General features: G+C 44.1%; 1 protein-coding gene, 1 non-coding gene and 1 pseudogene across 5 annotated transcripts in view; 2 read left to right on the top strand and 1 right to left on the bottom strand.

Moving 5' to 3' along the window:
• The first annotated feature begins 5,569 nt into the window (after nt 1-5,569).
• On the top strand, nt 5,570-6,191 carry LOC139021525 (mitotic spindle assembly checkpoint protein MAD2A pseudogene; annotated as a pseudogene).
• A 2,447-nt stretch (nt 6,192-8,638) lies between these two features.
• Nucleotides 8,639-16,514, top strand: part of SLC25A16 (solute carrier family 25 member 16) — a 30,250-nt gene continuing 22,374 nt past the window's right edge. For 2 of the 4 annotated variants that reach the window (XM_070432874.1, XM_070432877.1), the window contains exons 1-2: nt 8,639-8,842; nt 13,821-13,913. In XM_070432874.1, the coding sequence (XP_070288975.1) occupies nt 8,719-8,842; nt 13,821-13,913 (217 nt within the window). In that variant the 5' untranslated portion in view covers nt 8,639-8,718. Of the gene's footprint in view, nt 8,843-13,820; nt 13,914-16,514 lie in introns of those variants that run through there. The other 2 variants (XM_070432875.1, XM_070432876.1) reach the window with 2 other exon arrangements.
• On the bottom strand, nt 10,055-10,185 carry LOC139022294 (small nucleolar RNA SNORA44). The gene has a single exon (XR_011473666.1). It is a non-coding gene; the product is annotated as a small nucleolar RNA SNORA44 (small nucleolar RNA).

Genomic DNA, 16,514 nt, shown 5'->3' with positions numbered 1-16,514 from the left:
CACCTTCTGCTGACGCCTGCCATGTTCCACATGCACCCACTGGTGGTCAGCGCATGTCATAGCAACCAGTTGTTCAGTTGTTCCCCCATTCAGTCTATTTGTATATTAGGGTTTTATATATAAAGATTATATTTATTTTATTATTAGAGTCATATATGTCCCATAAAATAGTACATTCTTTGAGAGAGGGGATTTTCTCCCCCACCCCCACTTTTTAAGTCTCTTTAGTAGTTGCTAGATATCTGAAAAATGAAGACAGAAATAGAGAGGATTAGCCTTTAAGTAAATCCACCATCATTTATTATCTATTTAGTGTCAAATGACATTCAATGAACAAAACAAATAATCCCTACATACATGGAGCTTATATTCGTGTGTGTGTATGTGTGTGTGTGTGTGTGTGTGAACATAATAAAAAACATTTTATATATAATATAAAAATAATAATAAAATAAAACTAAAACAGCCCTAGTCGATTTGGCTCAGTGGATAAAGTGTCGGCCTGCGGACTGAAGGGTCCCAAGTTTGATTCCGGCCGCGGGCATATGTCTGGGTTGCGGGCTTGATCCCCAATAGGGGTTGTGCAGAAGGCAGCCAATCAGTGATTCTCTCTCATCATTGATGTTTCTATCTCTCTCCCTCTCCCTTCCTCTCTGAAATCAATAAAAAATATGTTTCAAAAAACAAAACAAAACTAGCCCTAGCCGGCTTGGCTCAGTGGATAGAGTGTTGGCTTGCGGACTGAAGGGTGGCGGGTTCGATTCAGGTCAAGGACACATGCCTGGATTGCTGGCTCAATACCCAGTAGGGGGCATGCAGGAGGCAGCTTATCAATGATTCTCTCTCATCATTAATGTTTCTATCTCTCTCTCCCTCTCCCTTCCTCTCTGAAATCAATAAAAATATATTTTTAAAAAAAACTAAAACAGAAAAAAGAGATAATGAGTTTTGGTAGGAATGATGCTGAAGTGGGTGGTAATTTTAAATATTATAGCCAGGAAAGGCCTCCCCCAAAAAGGTAATATTTGTTTAAATACTTGAAGGAGAGGAGAGAATGAGGAAGTTACATGAACTATCTAGGGGAAAAGCCATAAAGGCCTAAAGAACAGCATGTGCAAAGACCCGGAGGGGAGAATGCCTGGTATTTATGAGGGACAGAGAAGTCAGTGTGACTCAAGGGAGTCCCAGGATTTGAGGTCAGAGATATGATAAGGAAACCAGTAAACCACTCTAAGAATTTCTGTAAGTGATATGTAAAGCCATTGAGGGGTTTTGGGATAAGATGTGATGAGATCTGTTTTAGTTTTTAAAGGATTGCTTTGGCTGCTGTATTGAGAATAGACAGGAGGAGGCAAAAGAAAGCAGGGAGACTCGGAAATTAATCAAAATTGATGAACTGAGAATGGTGTTACTATTTAATGAAATGAAGAAAGGCTGTTGTGAGAGGACAACGGCCATCTTTTTGGAAAACTGTGGTAACTGTTTAGGACGCCCATCGAAAACTTAAGCAAGTGAGCGGCTTATGCCCCTACTGCGGACAACAGGGCAGTGAAGGCATCAACTGGCAGACAAGTCCCAGGGAGAGGAAGGAGGAGAGAGAAAGAGAAATCCACTGAAGCTCAATCTGAATATCCCCTATTACAAGTCCTACTTGTACGTAGGAAATACCACCTCTAGACCCCATCACAACCTCCTTTAGTGCACAGGCCTCATCCGCCCTCTGACAGAGAGCAAGGATCTTTTGGCTCTGAAGAAAAACGTCGCCCCCTTTCAGCAGGTAGCAGCTACAGAAGAGACCCTGTATCCCTTTTCTCTGAAAGAATTCAGTGGCAAAATATCCTTGAGGGGGGAATGTTAGGCCCCCAGAGCAAGGACAATGGGCCAGGTACAGAAACTCACCAGGGTAGAAAGCTCCAGATGCCTACCAAGGGGCAAAACTGGGAAAACAAGAACCTTGCCCCCAGGGCAACCTGTCCTCCCCTACCATATCACTGGTCATACTGCTTGGACCCTGGATCCCTCATATCGCTGGTCAGGCGGATTAGACCCCCCTATCCTTTTCCTCCCTAAAGATAACATTTAGGCCTCAGTGGTATTTCAGCTCTAGGCCCAGAAAAGCAGCAAAACCAGACAAGTGACGCCTTGGCTACCTCAGGACCAGCTCTATTGACTAATGACCCCCTGCCCTGGCACAGACCAATCAGTGGAGATCACAACTCTGAAAGCACACACCTGGAAAGCTGATGAGTATTCCATTAAGAGCCTCCCCTGAGACGTTCCCTAAGCTTCCCACCTGCAAGAAGGAGATAAATACACTTAGGACAACAACCCCGTGCATGCTCTCCCTCCAAGGAGCACCCCTATGCCAGTCCCCACAGGAGCATATCCCCTAACCTCTAAGGGACCCAATGAGACTTGCAACCAGGGGAGCATGGACAGCGGCTGCTCATCCTGGGCTCACCCCCTGCACCTGTCTCCAAGGCCCCCTTTTCTCAGTGTAGCCCTTCCCGTTGGATATTCCCACCTTTCATCTCCTTTTTCTTAAATAAATTCAATTTTATTTAAAAGAAAAAAAGAGAAAAGAAAGAAAGAAAGAAAGAAAGAGAGAGAGAGAGAAAGAAAGAAAGAAAGAAAGAAAGAAAGAAAGAAAGAAAGAAAGAAAGAAAGAAAGGCTATCGTTGCCCTAGCCAATTTGGCTCAGTGGATAGAGTGTTGGCCTGTGGACAGAAGGGTCGCTGGTTTGATTCCAGTCAAGGGCACATGACTGGGTTGCAGGCTCCATCCCCAGTGGGGGGCATGCAGGAGGCGGCTGATCAATGATTCTCTCTCATCATTGATGTTTCTACCTCTTTCTCCCTCTGCCTTCCTCTCTGAAATAAAAAAAAAAAAAAAAAAAAAAAAGGCTGTTGGAGTAGCATGTTTGCAAAGGAAGATGAGAAATTGAGTTTTGGATATAAAAGATGCCATTTAGATATACACATGGAGATATTGAAAATATGAATAAATACAGTTGGGAAGTGGGTGGGAAGGGCTGGAAATTGGGAGTCATCAACATATAGATAGTATTTAAAACTATGAGGTTAGTGAGAGATTAAAAATGGCCACACGGACATGCTCCCAGGACCAAACTGAAATTATAGCTGAAATATAGAAAAACTTTCTGAATAATCAATGGAAGACTCTCTGGAGAGAACCCTGATAACTGAGGACCGAAAGTGGAGAACACATATAGACTGGAAGGAGGGGTGGAGGTGAGAAAGGGCTGGCTGGGCTCCCACAGACAGACACTGAAGTGCCGGAGAGATTTCTCAGTTGTGGGGTTGCCACTGAGAACCCTGGGGGCTAACCCCCAAGCTGGGCCCCCCACCCCCCCAGCAGAGAGCATCAGAACTGAGAAGGGCACCCACACAACATCTGGCTGTAAAAAGCAGGGGGTTGCTGTCCGCCAAGGAGAGAAGGCTGGAAGTTCAGGCACCCTCTTAAAGGGCCAATGCACAAAATTGCCTGTGGAGCCATCCACCTTGTGCTCCAGCAGAAGGAGGGCAGAGTGGACGGGAGCCGTGTGAGCAGAAGCTAGGATCAGGGCTTCTGGGGTGGGAGCTCAGAAGGCAGACACGAGGGTTTCCTGTGCTGAGCCATTCCCTCAGGCTGCGGAGATCATCTTTCTCCTGCAGATATTTGCTGTACAGGGGACATTTTCTTGGGGGAAGATGGTTGACCCACTCTAGTGGAAAACACCTTGCCCCTTCGGAGACGGAGAACAATTAGCCTCTAGGCAGAGACAGCATTTGACACAGTCCTGCACTCGAGGTTGAGAGGCATAGCAGATCTACCTCATACAACGTCACAAACCCAAACAGGCAGCAAAGTGAGGAGACAAAGAAACAACCCACAAATGAAAGAACAAGAGAATTCACCAGAAGAAGAGATACATGAAATGGAGATAAGAAATTTATCTGAAATAGAATTCAGAATAATGATGTTAAAGATGCTCGACAGCCTGAGAAAAGATATAATTATGAAAACAGAAATAAAGAATGACATAGCGCAAATAAAGAACACATCGGGTGCTTCAGTGCCAAAGAAAAAGATTAAAAAGCATCGTTTCCCAGGGAATATGGAAGGTTTTGTCACTGGAGATGAGGTCGGTGATAAGGAAGATTTGGAATTTCAGAAACTTCATAAATAGGGCATGGCATTTAAATCTGGGGACAAAAATGATGATGGATGGTTTGGTTGAAATTAAGGTAGACAGGATTGAGGGACTTAATCAAGAAAATGAAGGAGCCCTAAGCGGTTTGGCACATGCCTGGGTTTCGGGCTTGATCCCTAGTAGGGGGCAAGCAGGAGGCAGCCCAACAATGATTCTCTCTCATCATTGATGTTTCTATATTTCTATCCCTCTCCCTTCCTCTCTGAAATCAATAAAAATATATTTAAAAAATAAATAAATAAATTACCGGACCTGTCAGTTATTATCTATATCAACTTTTCATTCTTGATCTGGATTGAGTTTGGAGTTGGGGCCATTAAGTGATTAATTACATTTGTAAGGTATATCTCATTGGGAATGGAAATGGAGGAGGAGAGGTATACCAGTACAGCCTATAGGACAGGGGAAAAATACATATTAGCACTAGAAACTGGGGCAGTTTTGCTAGTTACGTAGTATAAAAATCTAGACACTTCTCTTTTGTTGTAACATAAAAAACCTTATGGAGCCGAAACTGGTTTGGCTCAGTGGATAGAGCGTCGGCCTGCGGACTGAGGGGTCCCAGGTTCGATTCCGGTCAAGGGCATGTACCTGGGTTTTGGGCACATCCCCAGTAGGAGATGTGCAGGAGGCAGCTGATTGATGTTTCTCTCATCGATGTTTCTAACTCTCTATCTCTCTCCCTTCCTCTCTGTAAAAAATCAATAAAATATATTTAAAAGAAAAAAAAACCTTATGGAGCTTTTTCTTTGTATTTTTTTTTATCGTGATAAAATATACTTCATATAAAATTTACAATTTAGCCATTTTTAAAAATGCACCTCAGTAGTATTAATTACATTCACAATATTGTACAGCAATCTCCGCTTTGGGGAGCTTTTGATTCTTTACATTAGATATGTAAACTAGAAATAATCACATTATTATATGGGTCTGTATTTTCTGGTAGAAATTTAAAATTGGGAATCTGGGGGGAAATAAACTTGAAGACTGGACTCATCATTAGCGATGAGATGTGGCTAGAAACACCTTGCAGAGGCATATCCATCGAAAGAGGAAGAGGAGACAAGTGCCCAGTAATCAGGAAGGCTGGAGCAATAAGTATTGAGGAAAATAATAAATAGTAATTTATGAGACGATAAAAGGTCAGAACAACTTCAGTCACAAAGACTAGAAATGAATTTTGACTAGGGCGGAACCGATGAGATGCTTACAATAAGAGTACAGTGCCAAAGGGGTGGTTAAAAAAACACAGTGAGATATTTGAACCGAGCGGCGGGAGCTGCTGGGGCTCCGCGGAGGCCCGGTGCAGCGGGGCGGGAGCGGGGGGGGGGGGCGCCGGCGGGGGGCCTGGCCATGGCGCGGCAGCTGTCCCGGGGGCAGGGCATCACCCTGCGTGGCAGCGCCGACATCGTGGCCGAGTTCTTCTCATTTGTCATCAACAACATTTTGTATCAGCGCGGCATTCATCCGTCTGAAACCTTCACTCGCGTGCAGAAGTACGGGCTCACCTTGCTGGTCACCACGGACCCCGCGCTCACGAAGTACCTGAGCAACGTGACGGAGCAGCTGAAAAATCGGCTGTACAAGTGCTCTGTGCAGAAGCTGGTGGTGGTCATCTCGAATATTGAAGACGGGGAGGTCCCGGAGAGGTGGCAGTTTGACATCGAGTGTGACAAGACGGCCAGGGATGACAGTGCACCCAGGGAGGAGCCTCAGAAAGCCATCCAGGACGAGATCCGCTCGGTGATCAGACAGATCACCGCCAACCACGGTGACCTTCCTGCCGCTGCTGGAGGCTTCCTGTTCGTTTGACCTGCTGATCTACACAGACAAAGACTCGGTTGTGCCTGGGAAGTGGGAAGAGCCCGGACCGCAGTTCATGGCCAATTCTGAGCAGGTCCGCCTGCGCTCCTTCACGACGACAATCCGCAAGGTGAACAGCATGGTGGCCTTCAAGATCCCCGTCAACGACTGAAGGACCCGGGGTGGAACGGAATCCCACACGTGTGTCCTGAGGCCAAGTCAACTGTAGTTCTTGTTTTGTTTCATTGATACTTTTGAGGTGGGGAAACTTAGCCTTGTACTTCGCTGCACTGTGCGCATTGTCCATTTGTTGGTGCCTGTTTGACTGTTCATGGGGTTGACATGATTTCCATAGGGTTGACACTGTTCGTGGAAGGGAACCAGCAGATCATGTCAGCACTGGAACGTCACCTCCTTTGAAGGTGGAAACTGGAGATGGGAAACTTTTGCTATTCAGCTAAATGCTTTCCTAAATCAGAACTTTCAGTCAAGTAGCCTGACTCCGAGTCTAGGTGACTATGGAACAGCAAAAGAAGTCCGAATATCAGAATCTTTGTTTAGTTCTAAAGTAACTGATCAGCCACAGTCACAGTATTCCTAGCAGGTCCTTTTGCCATTTATTTCATTTGTATAGTTTCCATATTGAAAACCCTCAATTACTTGACTTTAATGTATATAATTTACACTTACAAATCTGTCACTATTTCTCCTGTTTCAGTTCCGCTGATACAGAACTGTTAATGTCTTTTTGTGTTTTATAAAATCAAGCTTTAAATGACTGGGGGGAAAAAAACATACCACCACAGTGAGTCCTAACCGGTTTGGCTCAGTGGCTGGAGCATTGGCCTGCGGACTGAAGGGTCCAAGGTTCAATTCCGGTCAAGGGCATGTACCTTGGTTGCGGGCACATCCCCAGTGGGAGATGTACAGGAGGTGGCTGATCGATGTTTCTCTCTCATCGATGTTTCTAACTCTCTATCCCTCTCCCGTCCTCTCTGTAAAAAAATCAATAAAATATATTTAAAACATACAAACAAAAACACAGCCCGGCTGGCATGGCTCAATGGTGGAGCGTCGACCTAGGAACTGGGAGCTCTCGGTTCGATTCCCGGTCAGGGCACATGCCCGGGTTGCGGGCTCGGTCCCCAGTATGGGGCGTGCGGGAGGCAGCAGATCGATGATTCTCTCTCATCATTGATGTTTCTTTCTCTCTCTCTTCCTTCCGCTCTGAAATCAATAAAAATATATTCAACAACAACAACAACAAAAAAACACAGTGGGCCAGGGAGCAGAAACTGGGACTTTCTAAGAGTTCAGGGCAGAGATTTGGGATTGGTGGGGAGGAGAGCTCCGTGGGAGTTGAGAGCTAAGCAGAAGGCACGGATTCAGAAAGGTATTAGTATTGGTGTAATTTGTAGGGCTCCGAAGACAGAATACTCTGCCTTAGCAACATTTCTTCAGAAAAGGTAGTAGGGTATTGTGAATGCTTAGGGCAGGGGTGGGCAACCTTTTTGTGAGTGCGTGCCAAAACCAGCAAAATCTCTGACTCAAAATTCTTCTGCATGCCAACCCTAATTTTTTGAGACCATGCCTACTTGATATCTCTTAAGGTGTATGTATGTGAAGAACCTTGAAGAAATAATAAAATTCATTTGAGCGACAAAAACACAGTATATGATGATGAAAAATACATTTATTTTTTAATGTATACATGTACACTGATAGTCTGACCGAAAACTTTATGACTCCGTTTGATATTACCAGTGGGACTTTTGCTGCTGCATCACCGATGACAGAGATTTTACATCAGGTTTATATTTCGTGACCTTCAGAGATATGCATGAGCTACTACTTTCATTCGTCAGGCTACTCCTATTACGAGACTTAACAAAATTCATCACTGAGAACAAAGATTCACAAGCGTATGTGGATGAAACCAAAACACTGGTCGGATCTAGGAAGGCAGGGAGAGTTAAGGCAGAGGCATAGAAATTGCTCTTCCCCACTCTTGTCAATCCATGTCTATGGTCTTTAAGATAACTTGTTATGTAAAATTACTTATCTAAGATGCACCTACACTGAATTTATCTGAAAAATAAAAAAGTTGATATTAAGAAAAAAATTGTAAATGGAAGATTATAAGAGAGGGTTTCACGTCCCAGCAAAAGTTACTGGGTGCCATGTTTGGCACGCGTGCCAGGGGTTGCCCACCCCTGGCTTAGGGGTTTAGACAGGGTAGAAGTTGAGGTTTAATGAGCTCCGAGAGGCGGAGCTGACTTGGCGGGAGATGGCGCAACGTCAGCGGTTCCTAGAAAGAGGCAAGAAGCGAAGGCTGGCGCTGGACAGGGTTCACCTTAGGGAAGTCAGAGCACAGCCCGCAGGGCGGGTACAGATCAATGGTCAACACAGTTCAAAGGACAGGGAGAAAGTTCTGGGCTGGACGGAGGTACCCGTCCCCGCCACGCTTCTCGTCTGCCCTCTAAACCGAGGAGGAAGCTACAAGTCGGGGCAACTCCGCTTCCGGCAGAGGCCCCGCCCCCGCGCCGGTACGTCATCAGCCCGCGCCCCTCGGCGCCGCTGAGTGTTGTTCCGCTCCGCCCTCGCGGCGGTCGGAGCCCTGTCAGTGCCGGCAATGGCCGTGGCTCTGGCCCTGGGATTGTAAATTGGCGACTAAAGCTCCCGACGCGGCCACGGTCCCGATGGCAGCGGAGGCGGCGACCCTGGCTGCGGCCGACCCGCCTCCCGCGATACCGCAGGCGGCAGGAGCCGCAGCGCCCACCGCCCGCCGAGACTTCTACTGGCTGCGCTCCTTCCTGGCCGGAGGTGGGTATCCGCGGGAGGACCCGGCCGCTCGGGGTGGCAGGGGCAGGCCGGGGGCCCGCGGCCGCGGTGACATCCTTGGACAATGGCAGCTCCCATGCCCTGCCAGATGCTGTCATCTTTTTCTAATAATCACCTGACAAGTGGCCGTAGGGTCCCGGGTAGGAAGGGTCCGGAAGGGCAGAGCCAGGCACCCGTTCTTCATGGAGAAGCGGGGAGTCTCTCACAGAGACCCCAGGATCTCGGTGAAACATGCAGGGCACTGCCTTCTTGTGTAAAGACCACAGGTGGCTGCGTGTAGAATTGAATTTTGCTGTTTGCTTGAAAGAAAACAAAGAGCCGTTTAAACATGACTTGGGAAATTATGCAAAACTGGTTCCAGGGATTCTGGTCAACTCTGCCTCCGCTACTTGGCAGGTGGCTGGTGCAGCCCCACTGTTGGTGTGTCTGTGGGGCGGGGAGGTTCCTGTTGTCTCTGAGAAGTTTCCTCCGCCTTCCCATAGAGAGGTGTTCCAATCCTTACCCTTTCTTAACTGACGGGTGGGTTGTCATCACTTACTTGTTACGGCTAAGAATTAAAAAAAAAAAATCAAATTAGGAGGACTTATAGGAAGATCCTATCTGCCTGCTGCAGTAATTTTAAGAATTTATTCGGCTGCTGGAAAAGGGCATTCATCTATTTATAAAAGGAACATTTGAGTGCCTGCTGTGTGCCTGCTACATGCTCATTGTACATCAGGGAGCAAAACAAAATCCTGGAGTTTACATTGGTTGAGGAGAAAGACAATAAGCAAAATGAAAAAAAAAAGTTGTATAGTATGTTAGAAGGTGCTGAATGCAATGGGAGGAAGTGAAAAGGAGAACGGGGCAAGGACGTGGCGAGGCTAAGTGCGTGCATATTAAATAAGACGGTCGAGGTCAGTCTCCTTTGGAGGGTGACACTCGAGCAGACTTGAAGAAGGGAGAGAGTTTAGCTAGTTGATGGCTAAGGAGGAGCATGTCAGGAGGAGAGAAAAGCGGGCGCAAAGGCTTCCGAGTGGGAGCGGGCCTCCTGTGTTCAAAGGTCAGCAGTGGTGCTGATGGGGGAAGGAGGTTAGAGACATGAAAGGGAGGCAGAAACGGAAGGGCCTTGCATTCCATTGTAAAGATTCTGACTCCCACTTGGGATGAAGTTGGGGCATTGTAGGCGGTTTTGTTGTTGTTGTTGTTGTTTTAATATCTAGGAAGGGTGAGTGGCCGCTGCAGGTATTATGCTAGCCTGAGCTGTCAAAGTCTCTCCAGGTTGCTCTCACATGCAGTTGGAGAACCCATGGCTACACCCAGACACAGCCCTTGGAAACATGCTGGCATTGCAAATCTTGAGCAGAGAAGTGACATGACATGACACATTTCAAAAGGATCGCTTCGGCTTCTCTGTGGAGAATCAAATGTAGGAGGGTAAATATGGAAGCAAGGAGACTAGTTTGTAGGTTATTGCAGTAATTCAGATGATGGATGGTGGCTTGGATCAGGTCAGTAACAGGAGAGGTGGTGAAAAGTTGTGATAATCTGGATATAAATAGAACAAATAGGATCCTCTAACAGATTAGAAATGGGGTAAGGAAGATAAGTCAAGAGTGCCTCGTTTGGTTCGAGCAGCTGAAAGGTTGTGCTCATTTGCTGAAATGGAAGACTGTGGTTGGAGCAACTTTCATGATGGTTGGAGCAATTTTCATGATGGTTGGAGCAGGGAGATGAGTAGTTCAGTTTTAGACATGTTACATTTTGTGATTTGATTAGACTTTGATATAGAATCATGGTATGTGTAGGTGAGGATAGCAACCAGGACTATATATATATATATATATATATATATATATAATTTTTAAAATATATTTTTATTGATTTCAGAGAAGAAGGGAGAGGGAGAGAGAACTAGAAACATCAAAAATGAGAGGGAATCATTGCTCGGCTGCTGCCTGCATGCCCCCTACCGCAGCTCAGGCATGTGCCCTTGATCGGAATCAAACACAGGACCCTTGGATCCGCAGGCTGACACTGTATCCACTGAACCAAATCAGCTAGGGCGCAGCCAGGACTCTTCTATGCTACTGGTACAACCAGTTTGGAGAAGTAGTTGGGCAGTTACCTATGAAGCCGAGCATTTGTATGCCATATGATCCAGCAGTTCCACTCCTAGGTATATTTCAACATATATATATTTCTGTTCATATCTATGACATTCATGGTAGCCCAAACCTAGAAGCAATCCAAATGTCCCTCAATGTTATAACACACTAGAGGCCCAGTGCACAGAATTTGTGCAGTGTGTGTGTGTGTCCCTCAGCCCGGCCTGTGCCCTCTTGCAGTCTGGGACCCCTTGGGGGATGTCCTCCTGCTGGCTTAGGCCTGATGCCCCTAGGCCTCTTGCAGTCCGGGGCTCTTGCAGTCCGGGACCCCTCGCTCCTTACTGCCTGCCTGCAGTGGAGGTGGGAGAGGCTCCCGCCACTGCTGCTGCGCTCGCCAGCCATGAGCCCAGCTTCTGGCTGAGCGGTGCTCCCCCTGTGGGAGTGCACTGACCACCAGGGGGCAGCTACTGCGTTGAGCATTTGCCCCTGGTGGTCAGTGTGTGTAATAGCGACCGGTCGTTCTGCCATTTGATCTGTTTGTATATTAGGGTTTTATTATATAGGATTACCAAAATATGGTATAATCATACAATGAAATACTATGCAGCACTGAAAATGAATGAATTCCTCCCACATGCAACAATGTGGATGAATCTCACAATCATAATATTGAACAGAAGAAGCCAGACACAAAGCAAGCCATACTGTGTGGTTTTATTTGTATAAAGTGTAAAAACAATCAAAACTAAGTCCATGTTGTTAGAAGCCAGAAAGCTGATTGATTATTTCTGAGAAGAAGGGACAAATAGTGATTATGGGTGTGCAGAAAGGACTTCTGGGAGTCTGGTAAAGTTTCATGATTTGAAACTTGGTTTGGGTGGTCCTTACATGATTGAATTCATCATTCGTTAAGTGGCATAATTAAGATTTGTGCACTTTTTTCTATGTATCTTACAGTTAGTTACCAATTAAAATCTATAAAAAAGAGGAAAGGAATTGGAGGCAGTAAGTATCTGAAACTGCAAAAGAATCTGTTGTTTTTATTAATCCTCACCTGAGGATATTTTTTCCATTGATTTTAGAGAGCGTGGGAGGGTGGGGGAGAGACAGAGAGAAGCATTGATGTGAGAGACACACATGGATTGGTACTTCCTGCATACCTTGACCAGGGCCGGGGATGGAACTTGCAACCAAGGTACATGCCCTTGACCAGAATCAAACCCAAGATCCTTCAGTCCACTGGCTGACACTCTAACCAATGAGCAAAAAATGATATGACATATTTCAAAAGGATCACTTTGGCTTCTCTGTTGAAAATCACTGTAGGAGGGTAAATATGGAAGCAAGGAGATTAGTTTGTTTTAAAATAAGTTTTATTAAGGTATAATTTATACACAGTAAAATTCACCCTTAATTTAGATGCATTTTCTACTCTTGATATTTTCAATTTACAATATCAGGATGTAACCCATTGTAAATCAAGAATCATATGTACATGTAAGGTGTCTTATTTCATTTGGACTGCTCTAACAGAAATACCATAATCTGGGTGTCTTATAAACAACAACATTTATTTTTCATAGTTCTAGAGCAGGGGTCCTCAAACTTTTTAAACAGGGGGCCAGTTCACTGTCCCTCAGACCGTTGGAGGGCCGGACTATAGTTAAAAAAAAAAAAACTATGAACAAATTCCTATGCACATAGCGGCGGCAAAAACACACGGCGGGCCAGATAAATGTTTTTGGCGGGCCGCATGTGGCCCGCGGGCCGTAGTTTGAGGACCCCTGTTCTAGAGGCTGGGAAGTCCAAGATCATGAACTTGACATTCTGGTGAAGACTAGACAGCACCTTCTTTGCTGTGTTTTCACAAGGTGGAAGGGGCCAGGGATGTCTGGGGCCTTATTTATAAGGGCACTAATCCCATTGTTGGTGCCCTAATAATGGTTGAATCATATTATGTTTTATAAACATAAACATACAGAACCCCTAGGTTTTAGGACCCATTCACCTCCTAAAACCCCACCTCTGAATGCCCTCACATTGGGAATTAGTTTTCAACATATGAATTGGGGTGGGAGAGGCAGCACAAACAACATAGCAAAAAAGTCTTTATACATTATCTCCTTAGGAGCATTCCAAGCTAGTAGGGCTGTCCTGTATGTATGTTACTATCATCCACATGACTGCATGGTGGCATATGGTAGGGGCCAAATACATAATTGCTGAATGTATGAAAGGATGATTGAATGTTATGGTAAAAGTTGTTTGTTTCAATGTAAAAGTTATACAAAAGAAGAGGAGGTTGCTTCAAATAGAGCCTTACAGTTGAGTAAATACCTTCAAGTGTCTCTATAACTACATGTAGCAAGATTCCCAGTGTTCACCAGTTATTAGGAGACAGATTTACACCTTCAAACTTAATTTTACTTACTTACTTATTTATTTATTTATTTAAATTTATTTTTATTGATTTCAGAGAGGAAGGGAGAGGGAGAGAGAGATAGAAACATCAATGATGAGAGAGAATCACTGATCAGCTGCCTCCTGCACCCCCACCCCGCCTTACTGGGGATCGAGCGCGCAACCTGGGCATGTGCTCTTGACTGGAATCGAACCTGGACCCTTCAGTCCACAGGCCAGCGCTCTATCCACTGAGCCAAACTGGCTAGGGCCAAACTTAATTTTAAGTATGACATGTTCATTTAGTAAGTTACAGAGAACGAGGGCTAATCATCTGCACATCACATCACTTCTACTGGGCAGTGGAAGAACAACTGAAAGATCAGAGGGTGTATGTTGGCTGAACAAATAATGATTTCCATCTGGAAAGAAATGGTATGCAATTTCTCCCTAACCTCTTACATTTTTTTTAGGTATTGCAGGATGCTGTGCTAAAACAACAGTTGCTCCTCTGGATCGAGTAAAAGTTTTATTACAAGCTCACAATCATCATTACAAACATTTAGGTGAGTTAATAGATCTAAAGAAAAAGATGAATGAAAACATTATCCATCTGCAGGCTTGGTTTCCATTTGTGAATTACAGTAGAGGATCCAAAAGGGAATTACAGTTTGGGGGCATATTTTACAAGGGATATCTCTTATCCAATTTAGTCTTTTCATTTGCAGTAGTGGTTATAATCATTTTAGGGTGCTGATATCCTCTAAACCAAAATCTTCGAATCATTGAATCATTGTTTATTGGGATTAATGTGTCACACCTTGACAGACATGTTAACAGCATAGCCTGATTAAAAAAGTAAGATCAATGATGGAGATATGGTTATTCCTTTAAACACTTAGTTAAATATGCCTTCTAGAAATCTTAGTGCAAGCAGAATCCAGTGCAGTTAGTATATATGGGTAAATGTACATTAGTAAAAGAATATCAAACCCTTAGTTGTTCTTTACAAACATAAAAATCCATTTAATTAACATGGACACTAATAATATATCACTGCCCTGGTCGGTTTGGCTCAGTGGATAGAGCATCAGCCTGCGGACTGAAGGGTCCCGGGTTTGATTCCTGGTCAGGGCACATACCCGGGTTGCGGGCTCCATCCCCAGTAGAGGGTGTGCAGCGGGCAGCCTGTCAATGATTCTCTGTCATCATGAATGTTTCTATCTCTCCTCCTTAACTCTCTCTGAAGTCAATAAAAATATATTAAAAAATAATATATCGTTGATGGTAGTAATAATTTTTGGAGCCTTTTTGGAGGACATTTTTGGTAAATGCATCAAAAAGATACATCCTCGCCCTAACTGGTTTGGCTCAGAGGATAGAGCGTCGGCCTATGGACTGAAGGGTCCCAGATTCGATTCCGGTCAAGGGCATGTACCTTGGTTGCGGGCACATCCCCAGTAGAGGGTGTGCAGGAGGCAGCTGATCGATGTTTCTCTCTCATCCATGTTTCTAACTCTCTATCCCTCTCCATTCCTCTCTGTAAAAAAAAAATCAATAAAATATATTTTTAAAAAAAGAAACTGCCATTGTTAACATGTTAAGTGTATTTCCTCCCTTACTTTTCATGCAATAAAATGCCATCTATTTAAAAAAAAAATACATCCTCGCAGTGTGCCTTAGTGGTTGAGCGTTGACCCTTGAATCAAGAAGTCCCTGTTCAATTCCCAGTCAGGGCACATGCCTGAGTTGCGTACTTGATCCCCAGTAGAGGACATGCAGAAGGTAGCCCATGGATTTTTCTCTCTCATTAATGTTTCCATCTCTCTATCCCTCTTCCTTCCTTTCTCTTTAAAAAATCCATAAAAACATATTTTTTTTTAAAAAAACCACACACACAAAAAACAAGCCTTTATTAAAAAAAAAAAAAAAAAAGATTCTTCCTCTCCAGCCTTGCAATTCTAGTTCTAGGGGGTTATTTTAAGGAAGTACTAATCAGAAATGTGCTAAAAAATGTGTATATGAGAATCAAAGCATTATTTATGTTAGTAAAAATAACAAACCGAGACAAAGCTTTTAATAATAGGGAATTGGTTAAATAAGTATTATTTATATAAATAAATAAGTCCATATTATAGACTATTTTGCAATTATAAAACTTATAAAAGTATTGACTATGAACAATGTTCATAATGTATTAGTTAAATGTGGAAATATTACAACATGGTAGAATTATATTGCATTTTATATAAATAAATGTGCTTAGACAAAAGGCTAGAAGGACAAACATTAACATTAGTGGTTAATATTTAGTGGTGAGATTAGAGTAAATTTTTTTCCTCTAAGTCTTTGATTTTCAAACTTTTTCATCTCATGGCACACATAAGCTAATTACTAAAATTCTGCGGCACACCAAAAAAACAATTTTTTGCTGATCTGATGAAAATAGTATAATTTTGATCCATTCACACTGGATGGCTATTGTTGTTGGTTGTTGTAATTAAAAAAATGTTTTTATTGATTTAATAGAGAGAGGAAGGGAGAAGGAGAGAGAAAGATAGATTGGCTGTCTCCTGCACGCCCCCTACTGGGGACTGAGCCTGCAACCCCAGCATGTGCCTTAATCGAACTGGCAACTTCCTGGTGCAAGGGATGACATTCTAAACCACACTGACTTGACATTTTTTTATTTGACAACCTAAGGGAAAAGAGGACAGTGCCCCTGACTAAATAGCCTGGTATTGCATGTTTAAAGATTTTGGGGGGCACACAGGTTGAAAATCAGTGTTCTAAGTTAATTTGTAATACATGTTGAACATACATGTATTACCTTTTCAATTAGAGGGGAAAAGATTTTAGAAAAATTAATGTGGACAGAGACCAAGAAAGAAATTAGGTTGAGGCAACTAACTCAGGCCACTTCATTGCTTTACAGTTTCTTGCATAATTGGATAGGAATGATGTATGCTCTGTTGTGCAGCATCCTATATAATAAAAGCCCAATATGCAAATCAACCAAATGGCAGAACTACTGATGCAATGACTGGTGGCTATGACACACACTGACCACCAGGGGGCAGATGCTCAATGCAGGAGCTGCCCCTAGCCTGCAGGCCCCAGGCCAGCCTAAGTCGGTGCCAGCGGGGGGCCCCCCCCTCCCGATCGCC

Source organism: Myotis yumanensis, unplaced genomic scaffold (assembly GCF_028538775.1).
Source record: "Myotis yumanensis isolate MYYU_CA2020_CCGP unplaced genomic scaffold, mMyoYum1.0.hap1 SCAF_13, whole genome shotgun sequence".
NCBI classification, from domain to species: Eukaryota; Metazoa; Chordata; class Mammalia; order Chiroptera; family Vespertilionidae; genus Myotis; species Myotis yumanensis.
This window is presented reverse-complemented; position numbering and strand designations above follow the sequence as displayed.